We start from the raw sequence: 18,847 nt of genomic DNA, 5'->3' as shown, positions 1-18,847 counted from the left end.
AAATTAGGTTGGCCATTTAATTTACATATCTCAGATATAAAAGTCTCCATTGTTTGGAATGCATGTGTTCGTGCATAGAAGTTGTTAACCCTGTAATAAAGGATGCCTGTCATAGCTTACATGTTGAACGCTTCCATGGCAAATTACCTATTTTCAGGAGCTGGCAATATTTTCAGTTATTTTCCATCATAATTAAATCTTATGATCTTTAGTTTAAAACTGTATTATTCTACAATTCAGTTAGAAACTAAGGAAAAAACATAGCCTCTTGATTATAAAAGCAAGAAATGGAAAAAAAAAAAAAGGTTGCTAGTAGATCATATGTAGATTAATCAAAAAAATTTTTAAATAGAATAATAACTTTTGTCATTAAAGAAAAAAACACAGCCATGTGGGATGACTTTCTCCCCCAAAGGGTTAAGCTCTAATAAACAGAAAGCATACAAATGGATGTTTGTGAATGTATATATAGATAATGTGTACATACACAGAAACCTAAATTGCCATTAGTGGGAGTGACACAGTGAGTCATCTCCCAAGAACTTAGAAGATTGCCCTCTGAGAGTTCAACTTGAAAATGAGTCCCTGAAACTACACAAAGGTAGATCAGGTGATCATAAGTAATAAGATGGCTTTAAGAACCACAGGATTTCCTTGTAACCTGATTGGGCTATAAAAACATCGAAAGAAAAATTGGTCACCCAAGGAAGTATAGAAAAAAGAGAGTCACAGAGGCAAAAATTGGCAGTGTTCATCCCAACACTGTCCAGAGGAGGAGAAGCCTGACCCAGAACCTTGGAGGACTGCTCTCACATTGACAAGGACATTTCTATTATGGGGAAGGATGCGGGGAACTGTGGCCCTGTTGTACAGCTTTACTGGCAAGATCACCCTGACTCAGGAAATGGATGTATCAGGCTAGCCCAGCTTGATGCCATTACATATTTGATTCAGCTCATGCTTCTTGTTCTGATTCCATGTTCACCAGTAACTTTCTAATTTTGGTTGAGCTTTCCATGGAGTTCTGCCAACAGGGAGAGCATGTACTGGTAGTATCAACATGAGTCCCCTGACCTATGTGACATTTACATTGCTCATTGTAAACTAGTGAATTGGCCTTCTAGGATTGTACATCAGTCTGGTGAGCTTTGGTAATGTGAGTCTGCCCCAAGGGATGGCTCTGCTTCAAAGTGCTGGAAAATCAGGTTTCTATGCCAGCAAGGCTGACATAGGCTTTAGAGCAAGGATGTCCAATCTTTTGGCTTCCCTGGGCCACATTGGAAGAAGAAGAATTGTCTTGGGCCACACATAAAATGCACTAACACTAATGATAGCTAAGGAGCTAAAACAAAATCACAAAAAAATCTGATAATGTTCTAAGAAAAGTTTATGAATTTGTGTTGGGCCACAGGTTGCACAAACTTGCGTTAGAGGGTAACCACTAAGGAAGCAGGAGGGACTGGGGCAGCGACCCTTCCTGGGAAGGAAGATTGGGAGACTAGATTTGTGGCTCTTTCTCCCACTGTTTCAGTTTCTTTTTAGGCCAGACACAATGGCTTATACCTGTAATCCTAGCAGTCTGGGAGGCCAACGCGGGCAGATCATGTGAGGCCAGGAGTTCCCGACCAGCCTGACCAACATGGCGAAACCCCATCTCCACTAAAAATACAAAAATTAGCCGGGCCTGGTAGTACATGCCTGTAATCCCAGCTACTTGGGAGGCTGAGGCATGAGAATCATTTGAACCCGGGAGGCGGAGGTTGCGGTGAGCTAGGATGGTGCCACTGTACTCCAGCCTGGGTGACAGAGCGAGACTCTGTCTCAAAAAAAAAAAAAAAAAAATCCTTTTAGTCGAGATAATTCATTTTAATTTCAAGTGATATTAAGTAGCATGTAAAATTTTTATATTTATTGATGGGGCAGGGGCTGAGCATGAGTTAAATTAAAACACTGCCCTGGAATGTGGTAAATTTAGTACTTGGAGCCCTCTTGGGAGAGAGCCAGCCTGCTTCCCTGGGTATCATCCCCAACAAGCTTTGTCTTCACATGTTTAAGCATAAATGTGCTCATACACACAGTGCATTGACTATTTAGAGTGAAGTCTTTAGCACAGATTTTTATGGACCAGTATTAACTGAGCTTGCATTTCTGGTATGAATTAGAAGACTTCAGAAATCAAAGCATATCTCCATTACATAATTGTCTAGGCCTATCATTAATATGTCATAGATTTGGTTAAGAAAAGGGAAGCATCCTGGAATAGATGACTTCTAAGCTCACCTTCCAAACCCAAAATTCTGAATAAATTTTTTCATTAAAAAGGGAAACTGAATAATCCACTAGATGACATGAAATTAATAATTCATGAGTTTGCTGGTTACTCATACCACATATTCATTCTGGTACATTCAGTTTCACAAATGGGTATTGAGTGCCAGCCAAGTGCAGGGTACTAGAAAGGATGTCCCACAGTTTGCAGACCAGAGCAGTATGACTGTGGTCACAGAAATTGCAGGATTGTTATAGACGGGACTGTGAAGTCCTATAGGAAAGGAGTGTTCTTTCTATATTGAACACAAAAGTGATCCTGCTATCAGTTACACAATGTTTTTAGACTCTTTCAATCTGATCCTCTTTTCACTGATTGTCAGTCTCCACAGATAATGTCCAATTTCTACTTAATGACTACTGCTGTTGCTACAAAACTTTTGATACTGGCACTGTCCTCATAGACATTTGTTTTGGGGAATCTTTATGGTGCTTCTGCCCATAGCCAGCCCACCGAGGCTCACCTCTGAAGAACTAGCTGGATACCCTGCTGCCGCCATCTGCCATATCTGTTCAGAGCCTTCGTGCCAACTGGAACGAGTAACCTTTGAGTGTTGGTGGATGGCATGCTGAATGTTGTTTGTTTTTTCACGTTGTATGGGAGCCATGTCCGTAAGCGGGTGACCTGTATCTGACTTGTTCCCAATATGAGTCTCCAGGAGGAGAAAATCCTTTGGGATTCATAGACACTGTCTATATAAACAGATGAAAATGCTGACTGCAATGACTATCAACATTTGTCGTAATTTCCCTCCCTGGCAATATTCTGACTAGTCTTTTTAATGAACTGCTGCATCTTATCAACTTTATGTTGCTGGCTCTGCAATACTGACACACACATTTACTACACAGAACAAGTAGCAGGCACAACATGTGCCTTCCAAGAGAAAATAGTCCAGGAAAAACTTCTGTCTTCTGCATTATATTAAACGTCTTGTTTTAAAAGCATTTAATCTTCCTCTGGAAAATCTAACCATATATCCTCATTTAGTTGGCTAGGCCTTGTATGACTGTGCCACATCGGAACCATTTCCAACGGGATGTAATCATGTAAGGCTGGTGCTATGTCCACCTCTGCTCGTATTGCTTGCATGCTGTCAAATGCCTATAACCCAGAGTGTTAGAATCACTCGGATAGTTTGTTAAACATTAATATTTCTAGGCTTCAATTCATACTTATTAAAATCTCTGGACATAGCACCTCAGATGCTCTGATAAGCAGCAAGCATAGGCGCCCCTGCTTGGGAGTACGTTTTTTTCTCTTACCCAGATATTTTTTGAATGCATAATAAAGCTAGGAATTTTTTAGATGGGAAAGTTGATGCTAAAATATACTTCCACCATTCTAGTAAATTCTTTGAGCTCAACAGATTTTGAGTATCATCAGAAGCCCTATAAATCAATTTGAGTAAGTATACCTAAACTCATCTTAGCAGAGTGGGCATGAGGAATCATGTAAGACATGCCTTTCTTACTACATTTAGGACCAGAAAACTGTCTAAAGAGGTGACACGTCAGATTTCTGAAGGTTAAAGAAGTGATTAGACCAGTATTTGAGAGTTGATAAATATCATAATACTTTTGGTGGAATCCAAAATGTAGCTTCATAAGTTCATTAATACAAATTCTTCCAATGGCCAAATCAGTCTCACCTTGGCCTCTCCACCTATACTGGTGGTACTGAAGGTCACTAGGATACATCCTAATGTTTTTAATGTATATATTGATAAGTTATAGTTGTATATATTTTTGAAGCACAAAGTGATGTTACAATTTCTTAATACAATACAGAATGATTAAATCAAGCTAGTTAACCTATTTATTACCTCAAAAAAATGACATTTTTTTTTTGTGATGAGGGCATCACAAAGATTTAAATCCTAAATTTGTAAGCTACGATCTCACGGTCTCACATCTTCTAAATGAAATGCGTGGGCTTTGTGACAGCTGCATTTCTCAGGGTGCAGTGACTCTTTACCTTTTCCTTCCAACTTTGAGAATGTATAATGAATAATGTTTGCCAGAGTCTATTTTTTCACTCTTTTCTGTATATTTAAGTTAAACATTAGCTTTTAATGTGCCTTACTCTTAGTAGATATTGCCAATTTTTCTTGGCAAAAATAACCTGCATTGATCTTTAGATCAAAGATGTTAAAAGTACTTTGTATTTTGTGTAATTGTTTCAGCATTAAGTGGCTGAAATTAAAAGTCCGTTGGCTCCAAGGCCCTTGACTATTTTAATTATCTTTGCACAGTACATCCACTACCATACGTAGATGGGTATTTTAGTAATGCTGTGAAGTCGAATATCAGTAAAGCACAAATAAAACCAACTGTAGTGAAATTTTGGGTAGAGAAGTGAGGGGAAACTATATAAACATCATACTGCATCAAGATCTATTAGAGAATGTACTTTATCACAGAAGAAGAGGGGTTTTGTTAAAATACGCCTGCAGTTGAATCACGAGGGCCTTCTCCATGACAGACTAGTATCAGTGACCTGATGAGTTTTAAAGAGCAGAGGCAGTTCAGCTGATGGAAGACATAACTTTTTTGTGCTCATGCTGCCCTGTTTCCCCATAATGCTATGTCCAGACACACAGCACCAAGAAAGAATTCAGAAACAGAAGGACATCACCTTTTGAATGCTAGCAGTTGCCCCTTTTCGTCATTCAAGATACCTTTCGCTGGCCTAAGAATTCATACTGCCATTTTTGATGGAGGAATTAAAAGAAAATTATCAGTTATATAAAGGGGGAGCTTACCCAGTTTAGAAAGGAGGTCTCAATTGTCGATGTGCGATCTTGACAGATTTGGGAAACTTGAATCCCCAGGAGTGGATGTATCTTCTAGAAGGTAGAAACTGTGATAATACTATTATGTTTTGTGCCCTGAGTATAACTTGCAATGCTGGGTGCTCAGGAATTCTTGTCTCTGGCTTTAAAATATTATGTGTTGCATTATGCTTTTTTCTTAAAAGATACTTAGGAGCTATGTGATTTTTTATTTTTCAGCTGCTATAGCTGTTTCCATTTCAGTAAAATGGGGATAATAACACGTACTCCCTAAGATTTTGGTGAGGCTTTAAATTTTGGATAATTCCTTTTATAATTAAATAGCAGTCTCATTACAATAACTTATTACTCAGACCACCATGAGAAGAGCAATTGAAGTATAAGTATGCAATATGTATTCTCACAATTAGGGATAATTGCTTTTCAGCCCCTCTGTAAATCTTTTAGTGAGTTAGTGTGTTTGTCTGGGATGAAGGTTTGCAGGGTGGAAGGCAGGAAGGAAAATGAACAGATGCAGTGCTGTGGAATTGACAAGAGCCTGTCAACTCTCTATAAGCATGTCGGTGGGGTCAGTGTCTTCCATGTATACTCAAGAGACGTCAGCTTCTGCCCATTTGTGAGGAAGGGGGTCAACTGCACTGCATGTGACCTTGACCTCATGAGGCGAAAAGTGGCAGATGGGTGGAGTGGTAGCCAAAGTATGCACATGACTTGTTGAGATCTGAAGGCCCTGGAAGTCTAAGGTCTCTGTGTCAGCCCAGAGATGCCCCTTTCCAGACCACAGCCTCCTCGAGTTCCCAGGGCCAGGACATCTTGTGGCACACACCCTGTTTCTTTACAACTTACTCCCCATAAAATGACAATGCAGCAGGACCCCCTTTTTTTTTTTCATTTTTTTCCTCCTCTTTCAGAAGAATAGCCACTTTTTTGATGAAAATTTGTTCCCATTTATAAAAAATAACGAGATTTTTATAAACAATCTGGAGGTATATAAAAAAGGAAAAAAAAAATCTTGAAGCTATAGAACCAGAGACAACTGCCTTGTGTTGACTTTGATATCTGCAAAACACTGCTTGTGCAAATCCATGTTTTCCATAGCTGTGAATGGATTACATGGAAATGACTTTGTGTCATGCAACCTAAGCCTCAGACTTAGGTTGTTTCAAACTAGGAAGTTTTAATGCATGTTTGATGACAGATCATTAAAAATATAGTATCTACAGGTTCTCCTCTTGCAGTATACTTTATTAAATTTTCAGACACATACAGGAATCAGCTTCCTTCCTTCTACAAGTATATACTTTCTGTGTCTTAGTTACACCACATAATCTGAATAAGCAGATTATGATACTGTGACCAATGTTCCATCAACATGAATTTTGCCTCTATATTCTGCTAGTAGGCAGAAAGAATGCAATTATCAGGAAAGTCAGAACTGTTTAGATTCTGTATTATCTTAAAACCTTTCCATAATAAATAAACTTTTCCCCTAGAGAATGGAATGTGTGCTTAGTCAAAACCTTATGAATATATTATTTTTTAAAAAAGAAAAGGTTAATCTGATTTAGCAAAAAATATATGTATATATGTATACACATATATACACACACATACATACATATACATACCACCTTTTTATTTTTTTGTTTTTTGGCCAGGCCCTGATTACGTCAAACAGAGATTTCAGGAAGGTGTAGATGCTAAAGAAAATCCAGAAGAAAAGGTACCAGAAAAGCCACCTACACCAAAGGAATCTCCTCATTTTTATCGCAAAGGCACGACACCCCCAAGATCTCCTGAGGCAAGTCCCAAACACAGCCACTCTCCTACTTCCTCCCCAAAGCCCCTGAAGAAGCAAAACCCCAGCTCAGGGGCGAGACTCAACCAAGACAAAAGGAGTGTGGCTGATGAGCAGGTGACAGCCATTGTCAATAAGCCCTTGATGTCAAAGGCTCCCACGAAGGAGGCAGGAGCGGTTGTGCCCCAGTCCAAGTACTCTGGCCGCCACCACATCCCCAACCCCAGTAACGGGGAGCTGCATTCTCAGTATCACGGCTACTACGTGAAGCTGAATGCCCCCCAGCACCCTCCAGTAGACGTGGAGGACGGCGATGGATCCAGCCAGTCTTCCTCAGCACTGGTGCACAAGCCATCCGCTAACAAGTGGAGTCCCTCCAAATCTGTGACAAAACCAGTTGCCAAAGAAAGCAAAGCTGAGCCAAAAGCTAAGAAGTCTGAACTTGCTATACCAAAGAATCCAGCAAGCAACGATTCATGCCCTGCTTTGGAAAAAGAAGCCAATTCAGTAAGTACTGCAAGTAGCGTTTTCTCTTTCTTTTTTCCCTTTGGTTCTTTCAGTGAGCTGTATGGTGTGACTGTGCATCTTGATCACAGCCAGGCTAACCAAAGTTCTAGAAGCACAGGGTTGTTTAAAGCAGCACATAACACATTTGTAGTTTGACACAGCGAAAAGCTCTCCAGACAGAAATTCCGTCCACTACCCCTGTGTTCACCCAGCCCCACTTTAGATGTAATTCAGGTAGGTAAGATCTGACCAGCTTAGCACAGCATCTTAGCACATTTTAGCAAGGCTTTAACAGCGTGTCTTGGTGAGCTTCCTGGTAGCTTGCTCTCTGATTGCTGGAAAGGAATCATGACCCCTGCCAAGGGCCAGCCGCTCTCAGAGCTCTAGGAAAAGGACACCACCAAGTTCTTAGCCCTCCTGTTTTCACCACTGCGGTCAGCATCTTTACACAAAAGAACCTCTCCTCTAGCCGTTGTGAATTCTTCTCATACACACCTAGTTTGGATTTTAAATAGTCAGGCTTTGCAGCTAGAACATTTTTCTTCCCCAAAAGAGAACTGAAAGTTTCCAGTAGTTCAAGAGAATTTCTTTGGTCTTCTGTCTTTTCAAAGTGTGAGAACTCTTACAATTTCAGTTTTCTGGTAGATGCAGGTTATTAGTATCAATTAGTCTTAAGCATTTAAGATATTTATTATTCAGCCAGAAAAGCTCTGTATTATTGAAAAATCTTTATACCCTCTTTCAAAGGAAATTTTTTGAATAATGTATGGAATTAGTATTTTATCAAATGCTATAGAATTTGTAAAATCTGAAGCTAATTATTGATTAAAAAATGACCTCTTGACCTGGTCACATCCCTTTAGAACAGAGGTGTTGAATGTTACACATCTAGTATTCACTAGTGATTATAGAGACATATTTGCATAATGGTACGGATTAATACCTTGACCAACAAGAATATAGTACAGTCATCAGTTTCTTATTTTTGTCTGTTTAATTTACTCACAGGATTAAACAATTAAAATTCCTCTGTTAACTTATGCTTAAAATTTCTTAAGTGTGTTTGTTTTGCTAGTATCTATAAAACACTGTCATCTTTTTTCAAATTTTCAACTTTTTAATTAGCTGAACATAAATTATTCAGATTAACTGGACCAACTTCCTAAGAGTCGACCTGCATGGAGAAAAATTGTTTTCAAAACAGACTAAGATTCTGACTCTTCGGTAGGCATTCATTTTAAAGATTTGAAACCTTAATATGTCAGTATCCTGACATTACAACTGTAATAATCACTATTGAATTTGTTAAATTTAATAGTTTACTTCTCATTTGACTTTCAGCATTTTTATCCCCAAGTTAATAAGGCCTCACATATATCAGTATTAGTTTGCCTGATTTACAAGGAGAAAAATTCAAACAATCCAAGGCCATATCTTTTATACTTTTGGGTACCCATTTGTGGGCTTTAGTTGACTTCTAGACCTCTACAAGGAGAAGCGTATGCCCCAGTGTCCTGTACATTAGGCTGTGGTAGGGGGAAAAGAAGTTGAATTACCCAGCTCTTAGCTGAAAGAGTCTCTCTGTAAAATAGTAGTATACATATGTTTGGTAAATTCACAGCCTCCTCATTTAGAAAAATTATTTGTTTTATTTATTTGTGGAATTCTCAGATTCTTGGAGTTAGCCAAGCATCCTCCATCTCAGTAGTTGGTCCTTGTAGAGGACAGTAGTTGAACCCTGTAGAGGGTTCCCCTCTACACCCCAAGGGGGAAAAGAGGCCCCAGCAGCTCTGCAACCACCCTGAGCTTTAGACTGCCTCTGCAAAATTCAAGATTGACTTGGCACCTTCATGCGAAGATTCTAAGAATGTACATTGTCTTCCTAATAGTAACAGAAAGCTGCCTTCCCCACTCCTGAGAGTCAGGATGTGACACAGTCACAGAGTCATCATAAATGTTGTCAGCAGATGACCTTTAAGACAATGGAGTGCTACATAGTTTTGAGAGAAAGACGTGGTGTAAATTAGACATTCATAAATAATTTTAAAATTCACAGAATTGAACTCTGTTGCCAAACTTCCTCGGTTCACATCCCAGCTCTGTTGCTTACCAGCTGTGTGACACTGGACAATTTCCTTGCTGCTGTGTGCCTCAGTTTCCTCATCTGTACCTATCACAGGGTTGTTGTGAAGATTAAATGAATCAATACTTTAAAAGTTCTTAGCATAGTGCCTAGCACAGAATAAGTGATGAAGAAACCTTAGCTATTATGATGTTTGTTTCAACACAATGCTAGTTGAAGCACATAAGCAGTTCAGAAATAAGTAGATTTGATCCATCCTCAGGATCACCCTGGATATTGGTCTCCTAGAAGTACAGAAAATCTCCTGGGACACAGACTAACACAGGAAATTAGTTAACTTGGGTATGAGAGGTAGGAGAAGGGAGACTGTGGCTTTGATTACTTTCTTGAGGAAAATCTTCCTCAAGAAACTTCTGTGACCCCTGTGGGCAATGGTTGCGTATGGACTCCTGTCCTAGAGGCATACATTCAATATGATCCCGAAATTTTGTAGGATTTTGCAATATGACAACTGGTAGGGTCAGAAGAGGCATCTTTAGCATCTTACCATCAAGTAGGGGAATTTTCCAATTAGGTATCTCAGCCCATTCTGAAAAATGACTGCACTTTTTTCTCAGCCATTCATGTGATTTGCATCCAAGTTTGTTTTGAGGTTTATTTGAATGTGTGTAAAATTTAAAGCATCCCCATCAAATCGGGTTTGAACCTCACCCCAAAAAGAGGTAAATATATATAATTAAACTTTGCTATTAATACTTACTTAAACTTTGCTTTTCTCATGTGTTTCTAACTAGTGAAGCTTTAGATTTCACATCAACCATAATAACTCTTCTAGCAGAAAATTCCTTACAGTTTTAATATGAATGACAGTCTCTTAAAGGAAAAAAAAGATTAATTTTTTGAGTTAGGATTTCTTTCTGTATTTTGATTTCCTGTTTTTTATTTTCTGACTGCCTGAAAATTTCTTCCAATCAAGACTTACCCTGTGCCCTGCTACAGCTTCTTGTATTACACCTGTCCCAGTCAGTCTTGAAAAGCAAGACAGATTTTTTTTTTCATTTTGCTATTTTAAGCTACAACTGGCCACCACAGTCATATTTATGGGACTTTACCTTAAAGCTTTTCACCCTGTATCCTGTGCCTAGGTATATAAAGAACACAGAGTCCAGGGCTTGGTATCTGCCACTGAACATAGCATCCTGGATTTTTTTTTTTCTCCCCTGGTTGTTGTTTGAACCTTTCATGTCTAGTTTTCCCTCATCTTCACTGAGTCGCCTTTAAAAATAGCTTTCTAAGTGGAGCCACCCTGGTAGGATAAATATATATGTGTGTGTATATTAGAACATATACTGGAGAAATGTGTATGTGTGTGTGCGCGCAAAAGAAAAAAATATGTATGTACGTATTTTTCATTTTGGATAAAGCACTCATTCATTATTCATTAAATCTGAATTGCCAGTACAGTGATATGTGGGCTAAAAACTGGAGAAAAGATAGTAAACTAAATTCAAACCAAGAGAATATACAAATTCAAAATACTCATTCAAAGGGGTTAGATACATTCACAGAATCTTATACGGATTTACAAAATGGGAGTTAAGGTTCAGGCACACCTTGGACTTTAGAAGTTGGCTTCATGGAAGGCATGTTCTCTGCAATTTCACTTTCCTGGGTCCGCTGTAAGACACCGAAGTCTACGTTGTATTGTTCTGACCAGGTGTATTTTTCCTGATCTTTCATATCACTAAATTCCCTTTGAAAATTATAAAATAAACCCAGTAGCCCAGAATAGTTGAAATGATCCAAAATTCTTAAAACACTCATAAACAAAATTTAATCCACATGTATAGTAGTACAGGTGGAACATCCAGAATGTTCCAACATCTGGTCGTGATGTGAAGTGAAAGAAGCCAGGCACAGAAGGACAACCTTTGCATATTCTCACTTATTTGTGGGAGCTAAAAATTAAAGCGATCAAACTCATGGAGATGGAAAGTAAAAGGATGGTTACCAGAGGCTGGAAGAAAAGTGAAGACATAGGGGAGGGAGAAGTGGGGATGGTTAATGGATACCAAAAAAAAAAAATAATAATAGAACAAATAAGATCTAGTATTTGATAGCACAACAGGGTGACTATAGTTAATAATAATTTACTTGTACATTTTAAAATAAAGAGAACTCGGCACGGTGGCCCACGCCTGTAATCCCAACACTTTGGAAGGCTGAGGCCGACGGATCACTTGAGGTCAGGAGTTCAGGGCCAGCCTGACCAACATGGTGAAACCCTGTCTCTACTAAAAATACAAACATTAGCTGGGCATCATAGTGAGCACCTGTAGTCCCAGCTTCTTGGGAGGCTGAGGCAGGAAAATCACTTGAAGCCAGAAGGCAGAGGTTGCGGTGAGCCAAGATCGCGTCACTGCACTCCAGCCTGGGCGACAGAGCAAGACTCCACCTCAAAAAAATAAAATAAAAAAATAAAATAACTAAAAAGAGTATAATTGGATTGTTTGGAACACAAAGAATAAATGCTTTAGGTGATGGATACCTCATTACCCTGATGTGATGATTACACATTATATGTCGGTATCAAAATATATATACACCCACTATGGACCCGCAAAACTTTAAAATTTTTTAAATCTCCAAAATCTAAAACTTTTCGAGCACCAACATGATGCTCAAAGGAAATTCTCATTGCAGCATTTTAGAATTTTGTATTTGGGATGCTGAACCCATACATCTGAAAAAATCTGAAATCCCAACCACTTAGGGTCCCAAGCATTTCAGATAAGGGATGTTCAGCCTGTAATAGCATTTCCTTAATCTCTGTGCTGTTGTGACATTGAAAGATCGTCTCCACTGTTTTCTGAGTTATAAGAGTTTCCTGCATTATTTTTATGCTCTAAATTAACCATAATTGAGGAGTTGCATAGGTTAGGACTCTCCTATTAATTTAGAACATAACTATTCTAAAAGAGCAGTTGGTCGTTACCACAATTTGATATTTTTCTGATACTGTGGAAATTATAGGATATAGATAAAAATGTCATTTTAAATAACTAAATGGGAAACTGCCTTTAAACTAAGGCCTGTATCTTTAATAGATATATGGAGAAAAGAGCATGGAGCTCCGAAGTGACCAGACTAAAGCTTAATTCGAGTTCTAATTCTTAATTCGAGTTCTAATTTGTTCAAACTGGCTGAGGAAACTTGAGCAAGACACCTATCCTCTTAAACACTGTAAAATGGAACTAATAATCGCTTGTGAAGAATAAACCAAAAAAAAAATCTACTCAGGGATGCTTAACCCACTGCCCAGCATTATAAAAACCTGCAATAAATGTTTATTTTCCTCCCATTTACTTGAGGTTTAGGAACTGATGCTTTTCTTCTTCTTAATAGTCCCCACTTAAAGGGGACTCATGTTTACTTCTTCTCCTTCCCCCATTTTACTCATCACCCTGTTTGTTCTTCATTTAATGCAAATGATTAATGAAATGATTAATGACATTAAATCATTTCAGCGATTTAATGCGTTTTGTTTAACAACCCACATTTGGGTCAGGCACTGTGGTTCATGCCTGGAATCCCAGCACTTTGGGAGGCCAAGGTGGCAGGATCACTTGAGGCTGGGAAGTTGAGACCAGCCTGGGCAATATAGTGAAACCTCATCTCTACAAAAAATACAAAAATTAGCCAGGTTTGGTGGCACACACTGTTGGTCTCAGCTACTCAGGAAGCTGAGGTGGTAGGGTAGCTTGAACCTGGGAGGTCAAGGCTGCGATGAGCAGAGATCACACCACTGCATTCCAGTCTGGGCGACAGAGCAAGAGCCTGTCTCAAAACAGCCCACATCCACAGCACTTGGAAATGTGCTGGAAGATAGTGGGGTCTCATTAAATATTGGTTGCCTGAATGAATTGGGCAATGTCACGTGTCTGTGCACTGGGTACGAAGCAGTGAATAAGACAAGGCCTCTGCCACTGTGGAGCTCAGCGTCTTGTGGGGGAAAATAGCAGTTAAACAACAAAGGACAGTCAAGTGTGAAACTCATTGTGGTAGACAGAGCAGGGCACTCTGGCCTCTACCACAGAGATGTGGGCTCAGTCAGGGAAAGAGACCTTCTTGAGTAAATGATGTGTGACCCAAACCCTAGACCCGAATTGATGAGTGCTTGACCAATGATAGCTCCAGTCTCCCTTATTCACTTACCCCACACCCAAAGCACATCAATACTTTTGAAGCCTCTGTAACATTGTTTCAGTGTAGTCTTACCCAATATCCAAATAGAGTACCACTGTTTCCTCATCTGTAAAATAAGGACAATAAAACTACCTACCTCATAAAGCCAGTTTAGAACGCTTTTAATGCTATATAAGAATTGGACACTATTTTCACAGTAAATACCACAATCATGGCTTTGTGAAAAAAGGTGGCTTCTTCATGGAGCAGATCTGAAAAGATGGGTTATATGAGGTTGGTTTTTTTAAACAAGTAAAATTTGGGGCCCTTGGACTATCCGGTATTTATTATAATGTTATTTATCAAAATAGGATCCTGTAGTTTGTAAACTATAACTTGATTTCTGAAATGTTGTGATTGTGATTAGAGAAATTTTAAAAGCTAGGCCTGTAAGATAACTTCTGAAAGTATCCAGCTTCTCACTTACAGCTTTTACTTAACGGAAAGGGTGGTGTCCAAACAGAGAACCAGGGAAAAAGCAGGAGGTAGAGAACCTCGTTTTGAGTTTTCCCTGAATTGTTCCTTGGAGGCGGCTTTGTCCTACAGATTTGTCCTACAGATTCCTAACTGCCCTGAGAAGGAAGTAGCTCTTCCTCATCTGACCTGCATCCTAACAACAAATGCACCTCTAACTCCCAGCCCTTCGTAGGTCCTGTTATGGTGAGCTGTGTCTCTCAGCCCACACTGTTGTCCATTGTTTTGAGGTGAATGAAGTAGATCAGTTGTTTAAAACGTTTTTAAACTAATTCAAGCCTGGATTCATTTTTAAGTGAAGGTTCTGAAATGTCTCCATCTAAACATAGCATTGCTGTTTTTAGTCTACACCTTTTGGAACTGCTGTCATCTTTTATGCCTTATTTACTGCAGTCATGTTAACTTTCTTATTTTTTCAGTAATTGGCTTTGGTAATATCTTGATATTAACATGGAAAAGTTAGAATTATTTTGTTCTCTTTCATTTTCAGGGCCCTAATTCGATCATGATTGTCCTTGTCATGCTGTTGAATATCGGGTTGGCCATTCTTTTTGTTCACTTTCTAACTTGATTGGAATTAGGAAAGGTAAGAATCGCCTTAATTTCTATCTAAAATCATAGTAAATAACATTCTTTTCTCATATTCAAATTTGCTATTTTTTTAACAATGACATATTGTCCTTCACTTTAATTTTGGCTATGCCTGAATGTGATTCAACATAGTTACTTAATGCTATAACTGTTTTGACCCTTCAGTGAAGTCCTGACAACTAGTGGTGTGTTAGCCCACAGTTCTCTGCAGTGGTGCCGTCAGCCCTTTAAATGGCCCACCCCAGGCAGACTCAGACACAGGGAAGGAGGCTTGGAATTAGGATGGGATCGCAAGAGAGATGAAACTTGGAAAATTCAGCCAGAGGACCTGTTCGGTTCCCCTGGGAGTGCTTTGTGGCTTTGGGGTCCTCTGGGAGCTGAAGCGCACAGCCATGTTGGAGAGCAAAACTTAATAATAATTCTTTTTTAAAATCTGCTGAAGCAGCCCCATCCGGCGAAGTTCTTGGCATTGGCTACTCCATCTGTCCTAGCAGAGTGTGACTAAACTGGAAATGTATGGAGCTGCATTTTTTTTTTTTTTTTTTGATGGAAGTCAACAGCTGCCTTACTATTTTACCATCTGACGTTTTTAGTAGGGAGCTGGGGAAACGACTGCCCGAGGAATGCGGTCGGAGGATTGTGTTGCTGTGGACGTGGTTCCAACATTCACTCCTATCTCATTAGAAGAAATAGGTAGCAGCATCACTCACCAGTCTTATGCCATGACCTGCTGCTTTAACATCTCCTGGAATGTTCTGGGAGAGAATGTTTCGTTTGCTTGTGCACGACTCTGTTCATTTTTGCTGTTTATTTAAATATGATGTATAGTCATCTACCACCTGCGGTCCTGGCGGGACCGAAACACACGTGTTGCATCTCAAGGAAAAGAAACAACAAAATGCTAGTGAAAATGTGCTTATTTTGATAGCAATATACCATCTTTTATGTCATTTATTCTTCCTGTACTTGTAAAAGATTATTTATCTTTAAATTTTAGCAATTTGAAGACACTATGCCTTCCTAAGACTAATTTAATTTTAAATATTTTTAACATTACTGAGGTGAATTATTTATGCACTTAGGAAGTGCTAAATTTTAAAAGCCGAAACACGACAGAATTCTAAGAAGTATAGTCCAAACGTTGCATGGATTGCAGTAATCAGTGTTTAAAGGATTCAGTTTCTTTGCTGACGTACTTTACAACCAAATAAAATCTTGTCGGTGGCTGTGTTAATTCCCATGAAAGTTAAGCAAGATGCTATTAATAAACTGCTCTGCTCTTTCTTGTTTTCTTTTTCCAACTTAAATTTTTGTTGAATACATTCAGGTAGAACATAAAGCCTCGTTCAATCACTGCCTCTCAGTTTTCTGCCTTTCCTGTTTTTCAAAGTCCTTTTGTAATTTCATTTCCCATTTTAAAGGCTTAGACATTTTTATTTTAAATATGTGTCTTTTACAGTCTTTTGTCATTCTGACATTTCTGGGTTTTTGCTGTTTTATAATTTACCCTTTATTATTGAGAAGCATGCTTACTTAGAGAAACTAAATGGTCTTTATAAAAGTAATTAGTTAAAAAGAAATCAGGGGAGGAAAAGTATCTATCTAATCTATTAAATCTTTTTAAAACATTACATTGCAGAGGGGGAGCTACTCCTAAATATTTTCATGATTTGCATGGTTTAATCAGATTTTTTTTTTTTTTTTTTTTTTTTTTTTTTTTTTTACCGTATTAGCTACCTTTTCAATGCAGAAGACAGTTCACACAATTCCCTGGTTAGCACAGATGTGGACTGAGTGCTTTGCCACCTGCAGGGTAGTAACCCAGTGATGTTTCTTACAGAAGCACAATATGTTGAAAATCCTGGGTGTGACCAATATGGAATAAAGAAGAAGGCAGAAAGAGAGCAAATGAAAAATTTCAACTTGTATATTCATTTTTTACATTTTGCTTTGACTTTTAAATTTAGGAAGTCCGTTTATACCTGAGAACAAACGTTTAAAGTTCCTGTGTCACTCTCAGTATTCTCACCGCCCCTCCCAAACCCTGTAGCTCCTTATGCTGGGAAAGCTGGTTTTTTAAAAAAATAATAATAAAATATTTAATCTTATTAAGTGTTTATTTAAAATGTGTAATGCTTTGGAAATCATGGGTAACCGATAGCGAGAGGATATGTTTATAAAGTGAGCATGTTGGTCCCATTTATAAATATATGTATGATTTATAAGCTTTTTTAAAACAAAGCTCAAATTGTTGGTATTTTTCTAAAATGTGCACAGCTGTATTTTACATGAAGGCTCTTTCTAATGGGTTGTTATACTGTACTCAACATTTTGGACAGCACATGAAGTCTGCCAATGTACTTAATAAAACATGACTTTGTTTATTTAAAGTTTCTTGCTGTGAAAAAGAACTCCCTACCTGTGAGTTCCTTTATTTATAATTCTCGAAACCAAAATGTATAATGTACAGTTTTCACAACTGTATCTGCTCTAATAAAAAAAAAAGTTGGTTATTAATAAAGTCGGAGGTGTGTTTTCTTTGTGAGTAAATTACTGTCTTGAGTTATGTGGAATGCTTCGGTGGTGGTGTTGAAAGGGATCTGCTGAAAAATTAACAGCAGAAATAGAAGGAAAAAATGCACAAAGAAGCCATGTGCCAGAAAGTAGTTATACTGCTCCACCAATTGGTTCTACGTTTCTTTCATCCTGGGCCTTTCAGATAATTTTGCAAAATAAGGTTCATTGCTCTGCTTAATGCCTTCATTAATTGGATTAGTGCCTTATCCAGAGTTTAAAGACTGCTCTTATTTTTAAAGAAAACTTGAAGTAAATCTCCTTCCTACATGGGCACTTTTCAATTAATTAGAATTTTTTTTTTACCATTGTGCCCCAAATAAATTAATATGTTGCTATGACCCCTGCTGCTTAGGTGCACTCCTGGAAGGTTAAGCACAACATGGGTTGAATAAACCTGCCGCCACCGGGACTTCCAGCCGCTGTGCTCCCTTTGAAGCCATCCAGGGTGCTGGCCTAAGCTGCTGGCTCGACACGTAGGCAAGCCACCTGTGCACTGTGATAAAAGGACCATCTCCAAAACAGCTTTCCAGGGAGGTGCCATGGTGCTTTTAAATTCCCAAATTCATCACACCTGTTGAGGGCTAAGATCTTGGAGCCCCTCATATAAATAATGCACAGAGTTATTGCCTGTAGGGCTAAACAGATTACTCAACTTCAGTAATTAGCCTCCTAGCAAATCCTAAAGAAGGAGAACACAGAACAGACTTTTGAAGCAGGGAAGGAAAGCACAAGGTGCTAGAGAGATTATTGATTCCAGATTCATGTCCAAGCCACACATTGTGAGCACTGATGCCAAAGCTAGGGTGAAGCTTGTGTGGTTGGGAAGTCTGGAAAATATTCTACATGCCCTTTTAATGCAATAACTGTTTCTCAAGAGTTGTGGCTAGCAGGCTCCCCAGGCATACCCTCCCTGCCATTTGCAGCTCTCCTGCCATGCTTTGGAAAGTAACATAGCCTCATCTTCCCAACTTAAGAGGTGGCTGTTGACGTGGCGTATTCTGCCAGTACAGTGTCACGGTTCATCAGACTGCGTTTGATTATTCCAGGTTTAAGAATTATCTGTTCTGACAATTCACTCTCACCCCAAAGGTACTGAAATGCAGTGGCCTCTATAATAGGGGTCTGGTTTATAGGAATAGGCGAAAATAGCAGAGATAGAGAAGACAGTGAATACTGATGAATATAGTCAATATAGATGAAATTCCAGCTTCGGTCATGATTGATTATGGATCCTTCTCTAATCCATGCCCCTGGTTTCCTTATCAGTAAAATGGGTGTAGTCATAGCACTATCTGGCCTCACAGGGTGATGGTGAGAATGAAATGACCTTATTTATGTCAAATGCTTACTATAGTGCCTGGCACATAGTAACTGCTTTGTATGTTTTTTACTGACTGAAAGAAATAGGGATAAAATAATTAAATTCCTATTAGTGTCTCAGACACATTG

General features: G+C 38.8%; 1 protein-coding gene across 6 annotated transcripts in view; it reads left to right on the top strand.

The window, feature by feature from the left end:
• Positions 1-17,342, top strand: part of JPH1 (junctophilin 1) — an 80,102-nt gene extending 62,760 nt beyond the window's left edge. The window contains exons 4-6 of one of the 6 annotated variants that reach the window (XM_008000911.3): positions 6,782-7,428; positions 14,721-14,816; positions 15,267-17,342. In XM_008000911.3, the coding sequence (XP_007999102.1) occupies positions 6,782-7,428; positions 14,721-14,801 (728 nt within the window). In that variant the 3' untranslated portion in view covers positions 14,802-14,816; positions 15,267-17,342. Of the gene's footprint in view, positions 1-6,781; positions 7,429-14,720; positions 14,817-14,986 lie in introns of all 6 variants that reach the window. The other 5 variants (XM_008000910.3, XM_008000915.3, XM_008000912.3 and 2 more) reach the window with 5 other exon arrangements.
• The last annotated feature ends 1,505 nt before the right edge of the window (positions 17,343-18,847 follow it).

Source organism: Chlorocebus sabaeus, chromosome 8 (assembly GCF_047675955.1).
Source record: "Chlorocebus sabaeus isolate Y175 chromosome 8, mChlSab1.0.hap1, whole genome shotgun sequence".
Lineage (NCBI taxonomy): Eukaryota > Metazoa > Chordata > Mammalia > Primates > Cercopithecidae > Chlorocebus > Chlorocebus sabaeus.
This window is presented reverse-complemented; position numbering and strand designations above follow the sequence as displayed.